At 45.5% G+C, this 24125-nt stretch overlaps 2 protein-coding genes across 3 annotated transcripts; both read left to right on the top strand.

Moving 5' to 3' along the window:
* Positions 1–331: 331 nt before the first annotated feature.
* Positions 332–2917, top strand: LOC311136214 (cyclin-dependent kinase 2-associated protein 1-like). Of its 2 annotated transcripts, none has more exons than XM_084170332.1 (4): positions 332–505; positions 1827–1930; positions 2068–2194; positions 2367–2917. In XM_084170332.1, exons 1-4 carry the CDS (start codon positions 472–474, stop codon positions 2432–2434), a joined length of 333 nt encoding a protein of 110 aa, XP_084026458.1. In that variant the 5' UTR covers positions 332–471; the 3' UTR covers positions 2435–2917. The 2 variants fall into 2 exon arrangements, with proteins under 2 accessions (XP_084026458.1, XP_084026457.1); XM_084170331.1 differs by lacking the exon at positions 332–505 and adding an exon at positions 1081–1227.
* A 755-nt stretch (positions 2918–3672) lies between these two features.
* Positions 3673–23508, top strand: LOC311136206 (M-phase phosphoprotein 9-like). Its single transcript, XM_084170318.1, has 23 exons — positions 3673–3754; positions 4566–4852; positions 4977–5124; positions 6130–6219; positions 6350–7249; positions 10304–10376; positions 10906–11009; positions 12116–12235; positions 12351–12838; positions 14627–14776; positions 15033–15120; positions 15201–15416; positions 15799–15846; positions 16172–16236; positions 18655–18756; positions 18995–19303; positions 19419–19555; positions 20059–20313; positions 20535–20652; positions 20816–20889; positions 20993–21198; positions 22001–22069; positions 22325–23508. The coding sequence occupies exons 2-23, from the start codon at positions 4602–4604 to the stop codon at positions 22424–22426; spliced, it is 4113 nt and encodes a 1370-aa protein (XP_084026444.1). The 5' UTR covers positions 3673–3754; positions 4566–4601; the 3' UTR covers positions 22427–23508.
* Positions 23509–24125: the final 617 nt, after the last annotated feature.

Below are 24125 nucleotides of genomic sequence, written 5' to 3'. Positions count from 1 at the left end.
CTGTTTTGATATCATTCCTCAATACCATTTTCCTCACTCCTTGTTTTGTTTTTGTATACTTAATTGTCAAACTGTTTCTTATATGATGTGCTGTACTCTGTAATCATCACCAATCATAACAGGTCCCCACTACTTTGTGTTAGATCTTAGGCCATCAGTTGGGGTCAGTCCCATCCCACAACTTCCATGGGGTAATGACGCTGAAAGCTATGATTGGGCAGTAGAACGTGGCCGCTGCCTTGTCCACCAATGGTCAAGAGACTGACCGCGTCCTCTACCATAAATTGGAGAGGGGTTACATCGTATCTGCACGGGCCCAATCACAGTTTTGGAGAGAAGACGGGAGAATCTTTAGAAGAGGGGCCTCCGGTGCACGTGTCTTGTAGTAGATAAGATTTTGTTTGATCTTTGCGGTTAATATTTAGATAAGAGGGACATTTTGGGAGGGGAAAGTGGCCAATTGAGGCAACAATGGATGCTTCTCCAAATCCCCAGACAAAGACAGGTAATCTTAAACTGACTGTTTTATGTTTTATTTTTCCGGCTCTGCTATGGTGGTCTACTACAAAGTGGGCCGAACAAAAGCAATACTGTTGCACGAGTCATCACCATCTGACCAACAGTGTAACTGAATGGGCTATAGACTTAACCCACACTAGGATCACACGTTATAGGAGGTTTTATAGGCGAATTCTATTTATTTTTACTTTATATTTTGTTATAATTAAGATGAATCAATGTTCAAGACGAAATATTTTCATAGTCCATTAGGCTTGAAATTCTACTAAAATTTGAGTTCTACGTGGTCTAGAGATGTGTTCTGTGCAGCCAGACAATTTAAAAATTATTTTCTATAAAAAAAAAAAAAATCCTACGTGAATTAGTTATAACATGTCATTTAAATATAATAGCTAGAAGTATTTTTGCTTTTCTAATGTACTGAAAGTTGTGTAAATCGCGTTTGAAGCATTTTCGGTCAGATTATCACGAATTGACTATGGTCAATGCTATCCGGGATTGTCTATGGTGATAGAATGCATTGTGGGTGTCAATATAAAGTGACGGCCATATTTGCCGGGTGCCGTTGCTGTAAACAAAAAGTGAGAGACAGGCGCTTCACTGAATTTGATTTTCGGGTCATTTTATTTCTTTAATTTACAATGTCTCTGGGAATGTCTTACAAACCCAATGTCCACCAGCACATTCCAGGAACTTCCGGGAACCAGGGTAAGAGAACAATATCGGTTAAAATCCAACCATCCATCCGTTAAATCGAGTGTTAAAAATTCGGTGTTTCGGAGAATACCTGGAGAAAGACCGCGTCTGTAGTTTTTGTCCAGTTATATATAGGGTCAGATCCTGGGAGCTAGGCTAATTCATATCCGCCATTATTACTAATGTAAAAAAGCCTCATCTTCATTGGCTATAAACAAGGGCAGAGGTGTGAAATTCCATATGTTCCGAAAAATAATCCCCATCGTTCTGTGTCGGATGCCATCCTGGAGGGTGTCGTTACGTTGTGACAAAAATGTATCACTTTGGCTTCTTTAGTCAGCCCTGTTCCGCTTCCTCCATGATGGTCTCTTGCGGAGCTGTTGATTGAGCTGCCAGGGTATTCCTTTATGAACCTTCGAGGACATCTAGTGTTTAACAACCCTTATTGCATTAGAAAATACATGCTCACTACAACTGTGGGCATTGTTGGCAATGTGAACATGCAATATGTAGAATTTGTACCAATTTATTTTTTTCAGTGTTTTATACTATCTGGTGAACGGTAATATCATATTTGACCCTAGATTTGTTTTGTATTTGTCTCCCAACAGTTGGAAACATCCAGTCTCCGTCAGCAGCCAACTTGGCCACGTTGCAGTCCTACAGGCCGCTGGTGAACGATGTTTACGCACCACCCTCCTTGGGCTTTACACAGGTACAGACACTCAAATTGCTTCTGCTAATTCTACAATGCAGAAAATAAAATTGACATGTTAATAGAAATGCGTCGTTACATTGTAAGTAACTCTTTTGGTAAAGTGCCTTATTCCTATCCTGTCCCTGTGTGGTCAGGGATCCAGCAGCAGCCAGGTGCCCCAGAGTAAGTATTCAGAGCTGCTGGCCATCATCGAGGAGCTGGGGAAGGAGATCCGGCCCACCTACGCCGGCAGCAAGAGCGCCATGGAGAGAATAAAACGAGGTAATGTGGAAACTTCTGTAGTAATACAATACCTCTATTGTGTGGTAATGCAAACTGCATTATCTAGACTACACAATAGTCTTCTTCCTAACTCTCTAACTTGGTTAGAGAGTTGTCATTCAGTCTGTGAATGACAGTTGTTCATTTTGGTGTATCCTACTTTTCCCCAAAGGTATCATCCATGCCAGGGGACTGGTGCGGGAGTGCTTGGCAGAGACTGAGAGAAACGCCAGGTCCTAACTACAGAAGCACTACCCTCTCCTGTAGAAGAACCCACACTCTCACTCACCATGTAAAAGACAACTGCATGGCACATCCTCTAAAAAGAGGAATGGAAAACAAAATAAGGGATGGTTGAAAAAGTCACAAATGTTTCTGGAAGGTTGAAATGTGAGAAAGGGGACACTAGAATATAATTCAGAATTCAAATGATTTGTTTTTTCTTCATGCCCCATTTTGGGTCACAGTTTCCTGACTTCATATTTAAAATGAATAGTAATTTTTGCATGCAAACCTATGGGTCCACCATGGCCTTTGGTTAATTGTAGACATTGCATGGCATGTACTGGATTAGACTAGGAGAGAAACTCTTTTTGATAGCTATTGGTCTGAATTCCAGACCCTTAATTGTTGAACAAGTGAAGGACAGAAAAGTGCCAAATACATTGGTTCATTCATGTTGAGGTTCTTTTTTGGGATTAATAATAAATGCTGTTACTTGCATCTTTGTATGTATTTATTACTTGTGTAATAAAATGTATTTTCAATACAAAAGTAATTGTTTGGAAAATAATATGTGAACAACCCAAGTGGTCTCCTATATCTATTTTCCTCATAAGGAAGGAATTGAGATGGTAAGCAGGCAGTCGTAAAGTCAAAACTTGTCTTGGTTGAATGGAAGGATATATTGTAGGATGGAGGTATCTGGACAATAGCAAGCAGTACAGCAGAACCATTGATTTAGGCTCATCTACAGTGATTCATTCCTTGGACATTGCATAACCCAGCAAGATTTAGGCAACAAGCACTGATTCAACTGACCAGTTGTGAACAGCAATACATGATGTAGTCCAGGATAATTAATGAATTTGAAACTTGAACAGGGTCTGAGAGAGACTAGTATTTACCATGAATACGGGATATAACTAGCCACGCCAAGTCACATTCAGTAGAAGTAACTATCAATGTTAGAATCGCAGATAACAATGTAACAGTAGCAATAGCACATTTGTAACGTTAACAATTTTGTATCCTTGCGCGTTTCATTGGACTTCTACCCTTGCAGCGAATATCACTTCCTACAAGTTCTGCCAATCATGCCCATTGTTGTGTACTGCCATTGTGCATCATAGCCAATCATAAGGCTTGAATAAGAGAGACAGCCAATCAGATAACTCGTTTTCTATTCCATTCGGGCAATTGGACATTGCGTAATGTTTTGCGGTTGAACGTTGTGCTGCAGCACTGCTAGCCCAAGTAAAAACTACAGGAGATGCAGTAGGCTAGTTGGCTAGTATTGTTGAGAGGAAATATGGGTGAAGTTACGTTACAAGTTAACTGGTAAGTTAATTGTAGCTTTATTCAACATCCAATTCACCTACTTTACGCATGAACTATGAATCGAGTATGTGCTTATTGCGCGCATAACTAAGGGTGCTAGTTTCAATAATTTTCAAGATGTTTCGTTAGCTAGCTACCCGTAAACGTTGATGCAAACCTGTCAGTTAGGCTAGGATGATTAGCTAGCTAGCCAGTAAGATCCAGCCAGCAACCAACTGGCAAATGGCCAGGCAATCAATAGATTAATACTGTATTAGCAAGCAGAAGGGTACTAGCTACGAGATCCAGGTATATTTAGCTAGATAACTACGTAACGGGGTGTATTCCCTTATCAAGGAGAGAACAATATGAAATCAAAGCAGCTGGTCGTGTTGACTGTGGAGGTTATGTTACACTGTCAGTTGTTGTGACATGATGCCATACATGCAAGCTTCCTTCCCTGTGAGCTATTTAATATTTAATGGAGGCGATGACAGCTTGATGATCTCATCTGTTTAATGGTGGTTAATGCCCATTTCAGCTATATCTCGCAAGGCTTCTCTAATCTGGGTATGCAAGTTATTCTTTGAATTAAACTGCCCCAGTGAAATTGAAAGTTTTCATCTCACGTCACAGCCCTGGTCACTGTCTGTATGGAGTTTAAAGGGACAGTTCACCCTGAAATAAAAGTTTGTCATACGTAACTTCAGACCTTTCTCCTCTATCTCCCGCAGGTATTAGACCCTCCCCCTCTATCTCCCTTTAGGTTGAGGGGGAGCTGTCTCCCTCCTTCCACCCACCCATTCATTGACCCCCTCTGTCTCCCCTGTAGGTATCAGACTCTTCCCCAGGTCGTCGGCCCATAAGCATGTCCACAGATGACAGTATCTCTGAGGATGTGTCCAGCCTGAGCCACTGCCATGCCGATGCCAACGGGGGAGGGGCCAAGGAGAGTGAGTCCTCAGAGGGCACCTCAGCAGCCTCAGGCCTGGGGCTGGGGCTTGGGTTGGGGCTAGCCAGGCCAGAGGAATGCAATGCCACCTCCAAGACTGCAGGGGGAGCCGTGGATGGGAGAGCTGATGACATCACCCCAGTATGCAGCCTCCCCCACAAGATCAGGTGTGTGGAGAGAGACTGTGCTCTCTGACTGGAGGTGTCAGTGTAGGAGGTATGGAAAGTGGGCTTCATAGAGTACAATCCAACCTAGGCCCTTGTCCTAACTCCTGTGTGTTGTGTTCCTCAGGAGTCTGTGTCTGAGTACGGAGGAGGCCTTTGGGTCTGGGAAGTGTCTCCCCTTCATCAACCCCTCTTCCCTGGAGACCCTCAGGGCCCTGGTCCAGGAGATCCAGAGTAGTGGGGAGACTGACCCGGAAATGTGGAAGGACTGTGAGGTAGGAGTGTGTCTGTTTGTCAGTGTTGGTGTGTAACTGCAAAATAGATGGACAACACAGACAGACACGGATATATAGGATACCTTGTATTTAGTGTGGAAGGACTGCCAAGTAGTAATACAGCAATTGATAGAGAAATGTCCATGGTAGTTTGTTTTTCAGAGAAGTGTGTGTTCTTGGAACTTCTCCCCGTAAAGGTTGGGTTTAGCTGGCATGGTCATTATTCTCCTGGCAGCCTCTTCTCTCCGCTGTCGCTTCTGCTGTCCCTGTGGATCTCAGCTGACAGCACACAAATATACATACACACAATTGGTCCCCAGACTGCACACATCACACCACTGCAGCTGATCTCTTCAGACACGGGAGATGATTTGTGGGGAACAGGCAACTGTGATGCAGCAGTGCCATCTCATCTCACACACAGAGGAAAACACACTGGGGAGATAGATAGTAGTGTATTCCCCAGCTTTGAATACAGGGATCTTTCTCAATTGTCTTAATGACCTCCTGCCCTTGTCTCCTGTTGTTCATCTTTCCTGATCTAAAAAACACAGGCTAGATTTCACTTGTCTAGTTTAGACTATTGAGATGCAGCCCAGGTCTGTTATTGTACCCTGAAATATTTGTTTTTTTACTGCTTATGAATAACAGCAGAGTCTCAAAAAGGGAATCTGATCATTTTTTATGGGCTGTAATATCAGGTGCATACCCCCCTCCCTGAGTGCATGGCATAGTACAACGTTTTCCCCTTTCTCACGCCGTAACTGGAGCACAGCTGCTTCCGGGTGCACCTCCCCCACACACACAGACCCCTGCTGCGAGCCTAACTCACAGCTGTCACTATTCTACCCTCCAATCATAACATTTGACTATTTGCCATATTCAAATTCACACTGGACACCCATACCTCCAATAACAAATATTTCCAAAGGCTTCCAATGCTATGTATTGTGTTATGGTTTACAGACCTAATGTTGAAGATGTGTACGTGTGTTTGTTGAACAGGGCCGATGGCTGCATCTGTTTCAGCTAGTAGAGAAACAATACCAAGAGCAGATCCTGGCTCAGCAAGAACAGTACCAGTGCCAAATACAGGTCTGTACTACTATACTACTGTGTGTGACCAGTGCCAAATAAAGCTCTGAACTATACTTGGCCTGTTCTAGAATCCCTGATGATGCATGTAATGATGCCTGTTTACACTGTGATTGTTTTCCTCCTCCAGCTGATTCAGGATGAGATCAAAGCCTTGGTTCAGCTCCAGAACCGCCAGACCAGCACACAGACGCACCACGATTACCCATATACCCCTACTGCTACCACTAACACACAGACACATCACGATTACCCATATACCCCTACTGCTACCACTAACACACAGACGCACCACGATTACCCATCTACTCTGTCTACTGTCACACAGACACACCCAGACTACACCTCTTCCCCTGTTGTTACTACCAAGGACTACCCTTCACCTCCCACTCCCAACCCAAACCATCCCTCAACCCCCACGGACCTTCCCAATGGGAACTCTCCCCTCTCTGCTCCCCCCACCTCCCTCTTTGTCCCCCAACCCATTTTGAGCGCCACCTCCCCTCTACCCCTAACCCCTCGGCCAGGGCCGGTCACCCCAGGAGAGATGTGTGCTGAGGGGGCAGGGACGGTGCTATGCAGTGGGTACGGGGCCCTGTCGGCCTGGGGCTCAGGGCTGGAAGGGACAGGGACTCCGGGTGGAGCAGAGGAGACAGGCCGGGTGGGAGAGGAGCCTAGCTGGTCCCTTCACCTCCAGGACAACACAGAGACCACTCTGATTGGCCAGGAGGGTCAGCAGAGGAGCGCCTCAGCCAATGAGGTGGCTCCTAGAGCCAATCCTAGTCCACCACCTGAGCAGCAGAGAACCTCCAGCCAGTTGCTGACCTCCTGGGCTCAAAGACAGAGACGCAGCAAACCCAAGAAGAGCAGGGCAGGGCAGGCCCAACCTCCCCAGGCCTCCCCCTCACCCCTCCAGGCCCCGTCCCTTGGCCAGACCGGCCCTCAGACCTCTTCCCCCCAGGAGCAGCAGCCCAGCCCCAGGAAGAGCCCCAGAGACAGCCCCCTGGACAACACTGACCTCCAGAACCAGGTACGCCTAGCACCAGACAACACAAACCTGCCTGTTCCATTTGAATTTATAGTAGCTGGATAAAATGATGTAAAACTATTTGGATTACTAGAGTCAGTATAGTGCTCTGGCATTTTGTTATACCACCATGTATTTTGTCTGTGTGTGTCACTGTTATGGAGCAATTTCAGTGCCAACAGAAATTGTATTTGAATTTCATAATTTTGAATTTGTATTAGGATATTGAATTTGAATGTAATATTTTTGAATGTTTAATGCACAAATTGAATCATTGAATTCATAAATTGAACTTGTATTTCATGATTTGAAACGGAATTGAATGAATATTGTATTCAGTTTTCAAATGTAATTTAATATTTTTATATTCAGTTTCAATATAGTAGATATTGCATTCAATGTCTGTGTATCAAGTTTACAAACCATCATTTCAAGTTAATCAAAGTTTCATATATTCAACTTCTCATGCATTCAGATTCAGTTTTCAAATTCAGTTCTCTAAATTCAGATTCAAAACCAGAGACAACATCCTGGTACTTTGCCAGCCAGGAAAGGTAGAAGAGAACAGATAGAATCAAACACTCTCTGTGCTAAACAGAAGCTTCTGCCGGATTCTGAAGCCAATGTGGCATGTTTAATTTATTTTCTTCCTATGAATTTGGCTCTAGCGTTTGAAATATTATGACCCCATTCCTGAAAGCTAAGACTCTCTGGAACATGGATGTGCTTTCTGTTCTCCTCTATGATGATCACAGGCCACTTTAGAAGGGAGTGTCACAAAAATAATTTGGCCCCCATAAGAATACAGTTGAATAGCCCTGTCATAGCCCTTCTAAGGATAGCCTTTCCGCTCTCTATTTAATCTTGCTCTTGTGACTGACTGGGTTCGAACCAGGTCTCCTGCATGTCACAAGACTGTGTTAGCCCACTTAGATAAAGCCCATAGGGATTAGTTCAGGAATCTAACACAAGTGTTTAAGTCTCCAGCAAGGTTCAACGAACCACCTGGGTTACATTTCACCTCCCTTTGACCTCATACTCAGAGATCACGGCACCAATATAACTGACTGGGTTCTAAGTCAGGCCTCCTGCACAACAACAACACTTTCAGTGGGCAAACAGAAGCAGAAGGATCTGTGCACCCCATTTCATGAGAGTGCAACAGAGGTGGTTTGGTGATCCATCCATGTGAGTAGTAGCCTTGTTACCAGACCTATTACTGCGTGTAGAGAACCATTCATGTAAGCTTGCGAGATCAGCCTGCTCGCGAGGCTATGTGATGAGCATGAAAATGTGTTAGTTTGACTGATGGGGTTCTAACCCAGGTCTCCTGTGCGCCAGACAATGCAACTTTTCAGGTCTCAGACAAGTTACTCATCACACAAGCGTGGCCACCGAACCACCTGTGTTACACTTCACCCCCCTTTGAACTCCTCCTTGAAGAGACCCATCCAAGTCACAGGACCAATGCCTAGGCTTTAGCTCAACAGGCTAACACAGTCTTAATGTTAACCGTATAATGACTACCCTTGTATAATGACTACCCTTGTATAATGACTACCCTTGCCGGAGACTTGAAACCAGGGGTGGACTGGGACCAAAAATCGGCCCTGGCATTTCTAGCACACTGGCCAATCCTTTCCTTAAGGTCCCCACACCGGCCTATTCTTTTCCTCCAGGCCCCCACATTGGGCCCATTATTTTCCTTAAGGCCTCCATTATTAGCCAAAGAATGATAATTTTGCGCAAAAAGTTAAACAGGCCCACTGGGCTAAAAATGGACCAGCCCATCTGGCATTTGCCCGAAATGCCAGATGGCCAATCCGCCCCTGCTTGAAATTAGACTATGTCTAACACAAAATAACACCTCAACCTAACACATCTCCAGGTCTCAGGCAAGGTTCTCATCACATAAGCATGGCTCACCAAACCACGCCAGTAACCTTGCTGGATCTTGAAGACTTGTATTAGTGTAGCAGATGGGGATCAGTGAAACTCACTCCTCAGCCTGAAGTGTCGCCCCTTGCGCAATTGAAGGCCTTTTTTAATAGCACGATGGGTTGAAATGCTTCAGGAGGGTGATAACGTGTGTCTCCGTATGAGCTGAATCAGGGGGAAGCGGTACTCGCTAAGCAGGCCGCATGCCGTCCTTTACAATGCTGTCACTGGACTCCAATTGGCTCATTCATCCCCCCTCCTCTCCCCTGTAACTATTCCCCAGGTCGTTGTTGTAAATGAGAATGTGTTCTCAGACAACTTACCTGGTAAAATAAGGGTATAAAAAAAAAAAAATGCGCTGGTTCAACCACTGTGTGAGTTCGGGAGGTGAATGTAGCAGATGGGGGATCTGTGAAACTCATTCATCAGCCTGAAGGCCTTTTTCAATAGCGCGGTGGGTTATAACGCTTCATAGCCAAAATGGTTCAAATGCTAGAGCCAAATTCATTGGAAGAAAATAAATTAAACATGCCACATTGGCTTCAGGAACCGCCAGTGAGTATTTGATTCTATCTGTTCTCCTCTACCTTTCCTGGCTGGGAAAGTACCAGGATGTTGTCTCTGGTTTTGAGTCTGAATTTAGAAAACTGAATTTGAAAACTGAATCTGAATGCATATGAGAAGTTAACTATATGAAACTTTGATAAACTTTGAGATGATTGTTTATAAACTACAATGAACGCAATATCTACCATATTGAAATTGATTCTATAAATATTGAACTTGAATATTTAATGAAATAGAAATTGCATTTTAAAACTGAATGCAATATTCAATCAATTAAGTTTAAAATCATGAAATAGAAGTTCAATTTCTGAATTCAATGATTCAATTTGTGCATTACAAATAAAAAATTATAGAATTAAAATATAATTTCTGTTGGCACTGAAATGGCCCCATACACTGTGTCTGCCCTGCTTTATATGGGTCACAGTCAGTATAAACAGGATTCCATGTGGGGAAGCATTTAGAAAAGGATAAGATTAAGGATTTGAGTAAGCTTTGGGTTTCATTCTCTCCTCTCTCTCCTCTCTTCGTTTCATCTCTCTCTGTTTTCAGCATGGGTGGGCTGCTCCCTCCACCAACTCCTTCCCTCTGAGGAGGAGTGACAGCCTCATGTCTGAGGCCTCAGGTAACAACATAACAAACACACAGCTCTTTTTATTCTTATTCAAATAAGCTGTTCCAACACATGGTTTCTGTTTTAATAGTTGTAACAAAGGCACGCCAAGTAGAATGTTGGTGTTTTATTAATTAATTCCTTTTTTTACATATAGCCTACGGTAAACAAATTAAAATGCTATTTTGTTATTTAAAATGAATAAAATATGATTCTAATGTTACCTAACACCTTCATGAACACAACCAAATGATTATTTTACAGATAGCATATATGAAATGTATTAATTACACTGTTAGAATGTTGCAGTCAGAATGACTGCTCTTTAGCATGAAACGTGGTCCCTCGAGGCCCAGCGGTTCTAGTGTTAAACAGTGGCCTACATACTTGCTTTTGTCACCTTATTGAATCACACTGTTGCCTTTGCTGCAACAGCAGTTCTGAAACGCTATAATGCTAAGTGCTTGTAGTAATGTAGTTCTAAAGCGGTATAGTACTGAGGCTGTTATAATGTAGTAAGACGTAGCTGCTTGTCCTTCAGGTCTGACATACTGGCGTCTGGATGAGAGTGAGCTCTACCGGCCTCTACCTAACAGCTTTGACAGTGGAGCCTACCTCCTGCTGCAGGAGGCCTCTATCAGTCTGGTAGGTGAATGACAAAAGGACAATCCAAACTTGTTCCACCTAAATACAGTGTTTGTTTTCATTGTGCTGAAAAAGTTAGTCTCTTCATCATTTGCATTAGGGGAATCCCACAATATGAGGAGACATTTCCAGACCTCAATCCCAAGTAAATAAAAAGTAAATTGCAAATAATAATCTCCCTCCATTGTATTAGTTGTTGAGTGTGTCTCTGTGTCTCCCAGACCTCTCCAGAGTGTGTGTTGTTGTTCTGACAGTGTCTGTCTCCATCTTCTTCCTTCAGACCTCTCCAGAGTGTGTGGTGTTGTTCTGACAGTGTCTGTCTCCATCTTCCTCCTTCAGACCTCTCCAGAGTGTGTGGTGTTGTTCTGACAGTGTCTGTCTCCATCTTCCTCCTTCAGACCTCTCCAGAGTGTGTGTTGTTGTTCTGACAGTGTCTGTCTCCATCTTCCTCCTTCAGACCTCTCCAGAGTGTGTGGTGTTGTTCTGACAGTGTCTGTCTCCATCTTCCTCCTTCAGACCTCTCCAGAGTGTGTGGTGTTGTTCTGACAGTGTCTGTCTCCATCTTCCTCCTTCAGACCTCTCCAGAGTGTGTGTTGTTGTTCTGACAGTGTCTGTCTCCATCTTCCTCCTTCAGACCTCTCCAGAGTGTGTGTTGTTGTTCTGACAGTGTCTGTCTCCATCTTCCTCCTTCAGACCTCTCCAGAGTGTGTGTTGTTGTTCTGACAGTGTCTGTCTCCATCTTCCTCCTTCAGACCTCTCCAGAGTGTGTGTTGTTGTTCTGACAGTGTCTGTCTCCATCTTCCTCCTTCAGACCTCTCCAGAGTGTGTGGTGTTGTTCTGACAGTGTCTGTCTCCATCTTCCTCCTTCAGACCTCTCCAGAGTGTGTGGTGTTGTTCTGACAGTGTCTGTCTCCATCTTCCTCCTTCAGACCTCTCCAGAGTGTGTGGTGTTGTTCTGACAGTGTCTGTCTCCATCTTCCTCCTTCAGACCTCTCCAGAGTGTGTGTTGTTGTTCTGACAGTGTCTGTCTCCATCTTCTTCCTTCAGACCTCTCCAGAGTGTGTGGTGTTGTTCTGACAGTGTCTGTCTCCATCTTCCTCCTTCAGACCTCTCCAGAGGACCAGAAACTGTCTCTCAGAGAGATCTACCACAACAAGCAGAGAACTACTGAGTCCAAACGCACTGACTGGGACCTCTCTCGCACCTGCAGCCCAACGTCACCACAGGTACACACACACACACACACACACACACACACACACACACACACACACACACACACACACACACACACACACACACTAGCTCGATCCCTTCTCTCTGCTCCTTTCTCTGTTTAAGGTGTTAACTCTAGATCCCACCGTTCACCTCCGTCAGTCAGACCGGACCTCCGGCTTCACCTCGCCCTCCCACTTCAGCAGCCCGTCCTACCCCACCCAGCCGCACCTCTACCCCCGCGTTGGCACCCCCTGTACCCCCGTCAGCCCAGACAGCATGGCCGAGGGCAGTGCCAACCCCGGGGACACAGACTGCACCTCCAACACCTCCAGCCTCTCTGCCGCCGCACTTACTCCAGCCAGGGTGGCCTCTGCTCGGATAAAACCGGCCCCGTCTACCCTCTCTACCTCCAAGCCCCTGGTGCTCCCCAGCAGCCAGCAGCGCAAGGCCTTGGCCAATCAGGCCAGCGAGGAGGAGGGGAGCCACACACACACCAGCACCCTGAAGCAACTGGCTGTGTCTGGGAGGCAGACGCACTCACACACACTCTCCCAGGGCAGCCCTCATATGGAGAAAGCGGCGTCGCTGGAAGACCCTGTGGTCGTCTCTCTGTGAGTGGCCAGAAGCTGGCTATGTTTTTCTATATTGAGCCACGCTAATATTACTGAGGCCATATACCAGAGGAACTAGCAGTAGAATAACCCATGTAACTGATACATACTGAGCACTAGCAGTAGAATAACCCATGTAACTGATACATACTGAGCACTAGCAGTAGAATAACCCATGTAACTGATACATACTGAGCACTAGCGGTAGAATAACCCATGTAACTGATACATACTGAGCACTAGCAGTAGAATAACCCATGTAACTGATGCATACTGAGCACTAGCAGTAGAATAACCCATGTAATTGATGCATACTGAGCACTAGCAGTAGAATAACCCATGTAACTGATGCATACTGAGCACTAGCAGTAGAATAACCCATGTAACTGATGCATACTGAGCACTAGCAGTAGAATAACCCATGTAACTGATGCATACTGAGCACTAGCAGTAGAATAACCCATGTAACTGATGCATACTGAGCACTAGCAGTAGAATAACCCATGTAACTGATGCATACTGAGCACTAGCAGTAGAATAACCCATGTAACTGATGCATACTGAGCACTAGCAGTAGAATAACCCATGTAACTGATGCATACTGAGCACTAGCAGTAGAATAACCCATGTAACTGATGCATACTGAGCACTAGCAGTAGAATAACCCATGTAACTGATGCATACTGAGCACTAGCTGTAGAATAACCCATGTAACTGAGCACTAGCAGTAGAATAACCCATGTAACTGATGCATACTGAGCACTATCAGTAGAATAATCCATGTAACTGATGCATACTGAGCACTAGCAGTAGAATAACCCATGTAACTGAGCACTAGCAGTAGAATAACCCATGTAACTGATGCATACTGAGCACTAGCAGTAGAATAACCCATGTAACTGATGCATACTGAGCACTAGCAGTAGAATAACCCATGTAACTGATGCATACTGAGCACTAGCAGTAGAATAACCCATGTAACTGATGCATACTGAGCACTAGCAGTAGAATAACCCATGTAACTGATGCATACTGAGCACTAGCTGTAGAATAACCCATGTAACTGAGCACTAGCTGTAGAATAACCCATGTAACTGAGCACTAGCAGTAGAATAACCCATGTAACTGATACATACTGAGCACTATCAGTAGAATAATCCATGTAACTGATGCATACTGAGCACTAGCAGTAGAATAACCCATGTAACTGAGCACTAGCAGTAGAATAACCCATGTAACTGATGCATACTGAGCACTAGCAGTAGAATAACCCATGTAACTGATGCATACTGAGCACTAGCAGTAGAATAACCCATGTAACTGATGCATACTGAGCACTAGCAGTAGAATAACCCATGTAACTGATGCATACTGAGCACTAGCAGTAGAATAACCCATGTAACTGAGCACTAGCAGTAGAATAACCCATGTAACTGATGCATACTGAGCACTAGCAGTAGAATAACCCATGTAACTGATGCATACTGAGCACTAGCAGTAGAATAACCCATGTAACTGATGCATACTGAGCACTAGCAGTAGAATAACCCATGTAACTGATGCATACTGAGCACTAGCAGTAGAATAACCCATGTAACTGATGCATACTGAGCACTAGCAGTAGAATAACCCATGTAACTGATGCATACTGAGCACTAGCTGTAGAATAACCCATGTAACTGATGCATACTGAACACTAGTCATTTCCTTCTTTCGCCTCCTACCATTCACTCTCTTCCCAATCATCCTCCTCTTTTCCCTTCTTCCTATCCTCCTCTCTTTCTCCAGGCTGAGAGAGAAGCTGAGGGAGAAACACTCTCGTCATGTAGCTGATCTGAAGGCTTACTACGAGGCAGAGATCAAAGTCCTCCGAGACAAACTGGACCTGAGAGACCTGCCTCACGACCTAGAGCAGAGCAACCACACACTCAGACAGAGGTGTGTGTGTGTGTGTGTGTGTGTGTGTGTGTGTGTGTGTATTACTATCCCCGTGGGCACTGGAAGTCCCCAAAAGTCCCCCACATGGATAGTAAAACAAGGAAAATTCTCCCTCGTGGGGACATTTCCCAGGTCTCCCTTGAGGACAAAGGCTACTTTAGGCTTAGGGGTTGGCTTTAGGGTTAGAATTGGGGTTAGGGTTTAAGGTTAGGGTTATGTGTGTGTGTGATCTAACCTGTGGTTGTTGTATTACCAGGTGTGCTCAGCTAGAGAGAGCTCTGTCTGAAGCCAGCAGCCGTATCCAGGAGCTGGAGAACAAGAACTCCATCCTGGAGAAACAAATGGTAAGATACCGTTTCTACCCCTAGAGGTGTGTGTCTGTGTCTGTGTGTGTGTGTGTAACAAGCTCTACTGTCTCTGACAGACTGACTGGCCGGAGCGTTACAACACAGCCTGCTCCACGGCAACGTCCCTGCAGCAGCGATTGGACGAAAGCAGGCGGTCAGGCAGGGAGAAGGACACCTCGGCCGGCCGCCTCAGGACCCGGGTCCGGCAGCTAGAGGAGGCCTTGGAGAACGCCTGCAGAGAAACAGAAGAGAAGGAGGCCAGGAGGGAGAGGGAGTACAAGATGCTGCAGGACGTGAGTTCTGAACTTATACTAGACTAGTCAAGTAAACCAACCAAATCTCTGGTCTCTGCCCCTCTGGGAAAGACTCCTTTCTAGGTGTTGTAGTTTGAGAGATCTCCTGGAGAACTGTACCTCTGTGTTTACTATAACAGCCAGTCTTTTATCTGAGCAGCTTATTTATTACCTGCTGATGTGTGCAGGGGGCCTTGTAATAGGCTATTTGGCTGTAGCTCAAGGGTTTAATAGACACACTCGTGTGTGTGTGTGTGTGTGTGTGTGTGTGTGTGTGTGTGTGTGTGTGTGTGTGTGTGTGTGTGTGTGTGTGTGTGTGTGTGTGTGTGTGTGTGTGTGTGTGTGTGTGTGTGTGTGTGTGTGTGTGTTTTTGCCTCCTCAGCTTCTGGGGGAGTATGACTCTCTGAGGAAAGACCACGAGGGGGTGAAGGTAACTGATCAATGATCTATTCTATTATTATAAACTGGGTGGTTCGAGCCCTGAATGCTGATTGGCTGAAAGCGGTGGTATATCAGACCGTATACCATGGGTATGACAAAACATTTATTTGTACTGCTCTAATTACGTTGGTAACCAGTTTTATAATTGCAGTAAGGCACCTCAGGGTTTGTGGTATATGGCCATATACCACACCTCCTCGGGCCTTATTGCTTAAGGATAGTCTATTGTTTGTTTCTGTGTTATTCCACCTCGAGAAGAACAGGTGACACGTTCTACTGGTACTAATATTTGAACCTTTTTTCTCTGTCAACAGGACAACCTGGTGTCAACAGAGAACAAGCTGTTTGATGCCAACGAGCAGATCTCTGAACTAAAAAGGTAACATCAAGCATCCAACACCAAGACCTGCAGGGATACCTTCTTTTTCTTGTCTATGAAAGCCAACATCTACAGGATAGATAAGCTAGATGAATCATGACAGAGTTGTGGAATTTGTCCATATCTGACATCAGTTGTTGAGTTACCAGAGTGACATAAAGAAGGATCCTCTATGGCTAAGAGCTAGTTCTTCTCTTGGTGACTGTCTATTTTGGCAACCAAAGAATAGACCAGACCTGCATGTATCGTGTGCCGGCTTTTCTTTCTTTATTGTCATTTTCTTTGGGCCAGCACCGGTGGAGAGATATAAGATGTCTATCCTATCACCTACACACTCTTCCCTGTCTGTCTGTGACCCTCTCCTCCTCAGGGTGACCTGTAACAGCCTTCCCTCTATCTATCTGTCTGTGACCCTCTCCTCCTCAGGGTGACCTGTAACAGTCTTCCCTCTATCTATCTGTCTGTGACCCTCTCCTCCTCAGGGTGACCTGTAACAGTCTTCCCTCTATCTGTCTGTCTGTGACCCTCTCCTCCTCAGGGTGACCTGTAACAGTCTTCCCTCTATCTATCTGTCTGTGACCCTCTCCTCCTCAGGGTGACCTGTAACAGTCTTCCCTCTATCTGTCTGTCTGTGACCCTCTCCTCCTCAGGGTGACCTGTAACACTCTTCTCTCTATCTATCTGTCTGTCTGTGACCCTCTCCTCCTCAGGGTGACCTGTAACAGTCTTCCCCGTCTGTCTGTGACCCTCTCCTCCTCAGGGTGACCTGTAACAGTCTTCCCTCTATCTGTCTGTCTGTGACCCTCTCCTCCTCAGGGTGACCTGTAACAGTCTTCCCCGTCTGTCTGTGACCCTCTCCTCCTCAGGGTGACCTGTAACAGTCTTCCCTCTATCTATCTGTCTGTGACCCTCTCCTCCTCAGGGTGACCTGTAGCAGTCTTCCCTCTATCTATCTGTCTGTGACCCTCTCCTCCTCAGGGTGACCTGTAACAGTCTTCCCTCTATCTATCTGTCTGTGACCCTCTCCTCCTCAGGGTGACCTGTAACAGTCTTCCCTCTATCTATCTGTCTGTGACCCTCTCCTCCTCAGGGTGACCTGTAACAGCCTTCCCTCTGTCTATCTGTCTGTGACCCTCTCCTCCTCAGGGTGATCTGTAACAGTCTTCCCTCTATCTGTCTGTCTGTGACCCTCTCCTCCTCAGGGTGACCTGTAACAGCCTTCCCTCTATCTATCTGTCTGTGACCCTCTCCTCCTCAGGGTGACCTGTAACAGCCTTCCCTCTATCTATCTGTCTGTGACCCTCTCCTCCTCAGGGTGACCTGTAACAGTCTTCCCTCTATCTATCTGTCTGTGACCCTCTCCTCCTCAGGGTGATCTGTAACAGTCTTCCCTCTATCTGTCTGTCTGTGACCCTCTCCTCCTCAGGGTGACCTGTAACAGTCTTCCCTCTATCTATCCGTCTGTGACCCTCTCCTCCTCAGGGTGACCTGTAACAGTCTTCCCTCTATCTATCTGTCTGTGACCCTCTCCTCCTCAGGGTGACCTGTAACAGTCTTCTCTCTATCTGTCTGTCTGTGACCCTCTCCTCCTCAGGGTGATCTGTAACAGTCTTCCCTCTATCTGTCTGTCTGTGACCCTCTCCTCCTCAGGGTGACCTGTAAGTCTTCCCCGTCTGTCTGTGACCCTCTCCTCCTCAGGGTGACCTGTAACATTCTTCCCTCTATCTGTGCGTCTGTGACCCTCTCCTCCTCAGGGTGACCTGTAACAGTCTTCTCTCTATCTGTGCGTCTGTGACCCTCTCCTCCTCAGGGTGACCTGTAACAGTCTTCTCTCTATCTGTGCGTCTGTGACCCTCTCCTCCTCAGGGTGACCTGTAACAGTCTTCCCTCTATCTATCTGTCTGTGACCCTCTCCTCCTCAGGGTGACCTGTAACAGTCTTCTCTCTATCTGTCTGTCTGTGACCCTCTCCTCCTCAGGGTGATCTGTAACAGTCTTCCCTCTATCTGTCTGTCTGTGACCCTCTCCTCCTCAGGGTGACCTGTAAGTCTTCCCCGTCTGTCTGTGACCCTCTCCTCCTCAGGGTGACCTGTAACATTCTTCCCTCTATCTGTGCGTCTGTGACCCTCTCCTCCTCAGGGTGACCTGTAACAGTCTTCTCTCTATCTGTGCGTCTGTGACCCTCTCCTCCTCAGGGTGACCTGTAACAGTCTTCCCTCTATCTATCTGTCTGTGACCCTCTCCTCCTCAGGGTGACCTGTAGCAGTCTTCCCTCTATCTATCTGTCTGTGACCCTCTCCTCCTCAGGGTGACCTGTAACAGTCTTCTCTCTATCTGTGCGTCTGTGACCCTCTCCTCCTCAGGGTGACCTGTAACAGTCTTCTCTCTATCTGTCTGTCTGTGACCCTCTCCTCCTCAGGGTGATCTGTAAGATGGAGAGCCAGGTGAATCAACTGGATTATGTGAACCAGGCCAGGAATCGCCAGGACGTCCACAACCACACACAGCCCTCTGGAGCCGGGTAAGGTCTCCTCAACTCATGCATCCATGTTGTGCTTCCATTAGGTCCTAAAGCAGGTCTGACAGTAGCTGTTGTTACTGTTGTTAACCCTCTCCAGTCTGTCTGTCTGACAGTAGCTGTTGTTACTGTTGTTAACCCTCTCCTGTCTGTCTGTCTGACAGTAGCTGTTGTTACTGTTGTTAACCCTCTCCCGTCTGTCTGTCTGACAGTAGCTGTTTTTACTGTTATCCCTCTCCAGTCTGTACCACCATCCGGACCTGCTGCTGTCCCCCAGCAAACATCCTCGGCAACCAGAATCCACATATAGGATGTCTCCTTGCCCTCAAACAGACCAATCACACAGCACCAGGAATTCTCCCTGTCCTCAAACTGACCAATCACACAGCACCAAGAAGTCTCCTCGTCCTCAAACTGACCAATCGCAGAGTTATAGGATGGCTCCTTGCCCTCAGACTGACCAATTGGGCAGCTACAGGAAGACTCCCTGTCCTCAAACTGACCAATCAGGCAACTCGGGCCACATTACAGACCACACTGGCAGCAGGAGGTGTGGTTGCAGTGTTAACTTTGGAATACCTCCTCTTAATCCCTTTCCCCCTTGATTTAAGCATGATTCAAAAGCTGACCAGTTGAATTCACCCTTTTCCTGTTTTGTCCTGTAGGTGTTCGTCCCCTCCAGAGCGTGAGCAGCCCCAGAACCAGGGTGGGGGTGTGAAGGAGGCTCGGGGGCCTCTGACCCCACTGATGAGGTCCCTGATAGAGCTTGAGGAGACCAGGACCACTGAGGGCCGGGCCCCCTGTAAGACCAGCCACAGTACCACTGACTCACTTTCACTGGCCTCCTGTAAAACACAGTCCTCATCTCACAGTAGGCCTTCCACTCACTTACTAACTCATGTCACTCTCCACTCAATCCTTAGTGCTGGGCTGGAACACTGGCCTTCAGCATGACTTATTAATTGGCTCCAGTCTTACAGTTTCTGCTAACGCTAGCTTTTACCAGGGAGGTTGTATTTCCCCTGACCTCAGCCGTTTGGATATATATGTGTTTTTCATTTAGTCTGACACCAGCATTTTAAGATTTTCTGTCTCGTGAAAATGTAGTGATTTGCAAACAGACATGATCTTGGCAGTTCTAAGAAACTTAGCAGCTCTAAGTTGAAACAACGTGTTTGATTCTCTACTCTGAAGTCTTTTGACCGTTCGTGTGTCTTTCAATGTGGTTCACTGAATGGATGTGTTTGTGGGAGTGTTTTTCTCTCATTTCTCTCGTTTGTCTCTATGTATCTGTCTGTGTTGCAGGGTTGGGCAGCCGGAGGCCTACTGTTGGCTTCATAGAGAGAAACCACAGAGAACCTCAAACACAGGACCGGGACACGGCTATGGAGGGTGTGGCTTCTCCTGGAAGGGGTGTGGCTGGCCTAGAGACAGGAATGTCCGGGACAGTCAGGGGTGTGTCTCTGCTGAGAGCCCAGAGAAGTTTGTCTCCAGAAGGCCACAGGTCCTCCTCTCTGCCCCCCCGCGCCCAGAGGGCCACCTTCCCCCCGACTACACCCAGTACGTCATGTCTTTTTTTCTCTTCACTCCTTTATCGGGATTGGGTTAAATGCGGAAGAAACATTTTGGTTCAATGCATTCAGTTGCACAACTGACTAGGTATCCCCCTTACCCTTCCTTGTGTATCTCAATACTCTATTACCTAAAGTGTACTATTGTGTATGTGGTGGCTAGTTCGTTGTTTTATGTGATTTCACTAATCTAGTGTTATTTTGTTCTAGCTAAGAGGGAGACCCTAATGATGCCTCTGTCAGCTAAGTCCAGCCCCAAACGTTGTCCTGCAGAGAACTACTCCACTGCCTTCGGCAACCCACCACCAAGACAACAGCTACACAACAGGTAAGGGTTTAGTACCCACGGATTACAGGACCATTCCTTAGCTGAATCTTTGCACCCTTGGTTAATATTCTTACTGTTTATTATGTGTGTTTTCGCTCCAACTACAGCTACAGTATTTGATGTGTTGAGCCTCAGAGTTCAGGGTTGTGATTGTCTGTTTCAGGTTTGACGTGGCGTTAGACCAGAGACGCCATTCCTTCCACAACTCCAGCCCCAGGAAGAGACTGTTCCCAGAAGGTACCATTAACAACGTTGTTTTTGACTTACCTCCCTGACTCCTGGTTAGTGTGTTCAGTTGAATAGTTCCCTAACACTACTACCCTCTTTCTCTCTCCTGCAGCCCCCCAGCGGTCATCTGGTGGCTCAGTGGAGTCCTCAGGCAGTTTTGACCCCCAGGAGGGTGTCTTTGGGCTGGGCTGGCAAGAGCAAGGGGCTGGGGGGTCATGCTCAGACCTCCAGGACCCAGGGACAGACCTCCAGACCAGGCTCCACTCCCTGGCCGACGCTGAGAGGATGTTAGATGAGCTCACTATGGAGAAACAACAGGTGAGACAGACTGTTAAAAGGTTCTTATAGACACACGATACACTATGACAGGGACAGGCCACTCAAAAGCAACGTACAATATCCACAAGACCAAACATGCCTTTTACTCATATCTAAACCCCTACCACTAGACACCTGGAGATCTGGAAAGATTGGATGGCAATAAGCAATGTAGTGTTATCGGCCTACCAGAGCAATATTACCAAATAGTAAATATACATCCAAACCCTTTGAAGTCTACAGGGAGTTCCTAGGGATAGGGGCTAAGAGTTGAGTTTGGGTAATGTTGATTCTAGTTTTGCACTGCTTCATATTCTATTAATGGTGTATATCTATCAATGACGGAGGCATTCCTTCTAATCTCTGTTCCGCCTGTTATATAACCTGGCTTTATGGTTTTACAACCACTCCACTCTTATTGACTTCTATTTATAGCTGGGTTCATATATCCCCCTGCCCTGTCCTGCTCTGCTCTGTCCTCTCCTGCTCTGTTTTGACTGAGGGGTGATAACCCCGTTACCCTTCAGCAAGCTTACGTACACTCCTGCGTCTGCACAGCGCAACACACACACACACACACACACACACACACACACACACACACACACACACACACACTGCAGGGCGGCCTGCCTGCCTGCCTGCCTGCCTGCCTGCCTGCCTGCCTGCCTGCCTGCCTGCCTGCCTGCCTGCCTGCCTGCCTGGTTAATCTGATTCATCTGAGTGCTATGAAATGTGTTGATGCGTTGGTTAGTTTCTATATTTATTTATTAATGTATTAATGTGTGTATGTTTTGTGCAGATTGAGTCAGCGTTGAGCCGGATGCCTGGATCTGGTGGGAGGGTGAGCCTGCAGACCAGGTTGGATGAGGTAAAATCACAGTCACCAAACCTGCTAGGCCTCATTACATATAAGTGAAAACCATGACTGGGTTGAAAATTCATAGTTTTGTTGTCATGAACATGTTTGTTTGTTTGTTTGTTTGATGAAGTAGACTCTTGTATGGCAATTGAATAGTGTTTTAACACAACATAGATGGGATATCACTTAAAAACAGAGATATTTGTGTACAGTATGTGTGAATGTTTGCTGTTCCAGCTAAATGACTGTTCCTCTACTCCCCAGGTGGCCTTAGAGAACCGTCTAGAGAGAGTAAACCGTGACCTGGGTTCCATCCGCATGACCCTGAAGAGGTTCCACGTTCTACGCTCCTCTGCCAACATATAGCAATGTTTTTATTAGTTGACGTCATAGGTAGGGCCTAGAGTTATTCTGGTCAGTTTGCATGGTCAGGAAATACTCCTGGTCCTAGCTATAGATGAATAGATATCAACTCCTGGTCCTAGTTATAGAACTAGTTATAGTTTTCTGTGCTGTAGATTGATACAGAACCCTGATTGTCCTGTCTTAACTCTCTCTCTGTATCATAGCTTACTTGTACATGACCCACAGAGTCTTTTCTACACATATAACTCAGGGATATTTTTCTATATGTTTGGAAGAGCTCACTATTTGTGGAGTATATTTTTTTGAAATGCGCAGATTTGTAAAGTCGTTAACCTTTTTAGACGTTTCAAAATATAAATATGATATGCTTTACTTGCCATATTCAGGTCAATGATGTAGATTTTTCAATATGAATATGAATGGGAGAACCTCCTAATATCCAGCAGAGACATTTACCCATCTGGAATGTACCACTACCATCTCGGTCTACATTTTTATGCATCGTTTTAAAATGTTTTATTCATCGTACACCGCATATAATTGTATTTATTACATTGCATTTTTATGTGTTCATTACAATGTTTATTCCTGGTGCATTTAAAAATATATATCTTTATATCCTACAATGTTCAATTCTAATAATTTTGTATGACCAAGCTAGTATTATATTCTTCACAGTTTCACCATAACTTGATCTTTTACAAAAACCTTGTATTTTAGAAAACTTTTTATTGCTTACCTTTTTCCATTTTTATATATTTTTTTTAATCTCCTTTGAACATTCCATTTGTTTTGTGTTAATTCCATGTTGTGAGGGGAGGGATTTCACCAGTACCTAACCCCCCTCTCTTCTCTGTATACTATGGATCTCATGCAAAAACCAAACCAGCACACATTTGAAATATTACACACACAAGTACACTGCTCCACAAATTATTGTAATGCATGGAATTTACACAGTAGTTGCACTGTTTCTGTTTCTTTGGCCATGTTGCAGTTTGCAATGACTTGAAATGAACCTCACTGGAACTAAAATGTACTGTTGTTCGCTCACAATAAATAATGCTTACATTATTACAACACCTGGGTCTCTGTGGGTTGTCATGACAATCAGAGGCCTCATCTATATAGAATAAATGGTTTCTGTTACACAATTCATTCAAATATATTCCATTTGGCCATCAGTGTGCATGATTACTCTGTCGATTTAGTACATTTGTAGTCTGTAGTGTAAGCCTATGTTTTATAAAGCACCTTGTACAGTTACGTAGTAGAGGTACCGTTCAGGTCTGCGATTAGTGTGTAGCCACTGGGGGGCGCTTTCTGTCTAGCCGACTGGACAGGCATGCATTTATATGAAGTCGGACATACTGTATGATTAGGATTGGCAATGCTTTAGCAACATAACATGTAGCATACGACCACAACCTGGTAATTTGCTACGTCATTTTCCAATAGAAGGATAATGTTCCCCAAACCGATGTTTTGGATGTCATTGAACGGCAGAGTGAGACAGGAACATAAACTGTCAGCTTTATTCTCAAAGGGGAAACAGCAGGCAGACATCCAAATAAGTGGAATGGCATTCAGACTACAATAGCCGGACATAAAGTCTATGTCAACGGAACTTGATGCAGAGGGGTCTTGGGATAGATAATTGTCTTCTTTTTGGTGCCAGTCGTGGTCAGGCAGACAGGGA

The sequence above is a fragment of the Coregonus lavaretus genome (genome assembly GCF_964263955.1).
Source record: "Coregonus lavaretus genome assembly, chromosome: 10".
Lineage (NCBI taxonomy): Eukaryota > Metazoa > Chordata > Actinopteri > Salmoniformes > Salmonidae > Coregonus > Coregonus lavaretus.
The sequence above is the reverse complement of the archived record's forward strand: the minus strand, read 5'-3'. Positions and strand labels throughout refer to the sequence as shown.

Coding starts and splice junctions, on each gene's coding strand:
- LOC311136214 (XM_084170331.1), top strand. CDS start 1,161: ATGTCTCTGGGAATGTCTTACAAACCCAATGTCCACCAGCACATTCCA. Junction 1,228..1,826: donor AGGAACTTCCGGGAACCAGG/GTAAGAGAACAA, acceptor GTCTCCCAACAG/TTGGAAACATCCAGTCTCCG. Junction 2,195..2,366: donor CATGGAGAGAATAAAACGAG/GTAATGTGGAAA, acceptor TTTTCCCCAAAG/GTATCATCCATGCCAGGGGA.
- LOC311136206 (XM_084170318.1), top strand. CDS start 4,602: ATGTCCACAGATGACAGTATCTCTGAGGATGTGTCCAGCCTGAGCCAC. Junction 10,377..10,905: donor CCTCATGTCTGAGGCCTCAG/GTAACAACATAA, acceptor CTTGTCCTTCAG/GTCTGACATACTGGCGTCTG. Junction 20,653..20,815: donor AGACAACAGCTACACAACAG/GTAAGGGTTTAG, acceptor TGTCTGTTTCAG/GTTTGACGTGGCGTTAGACC.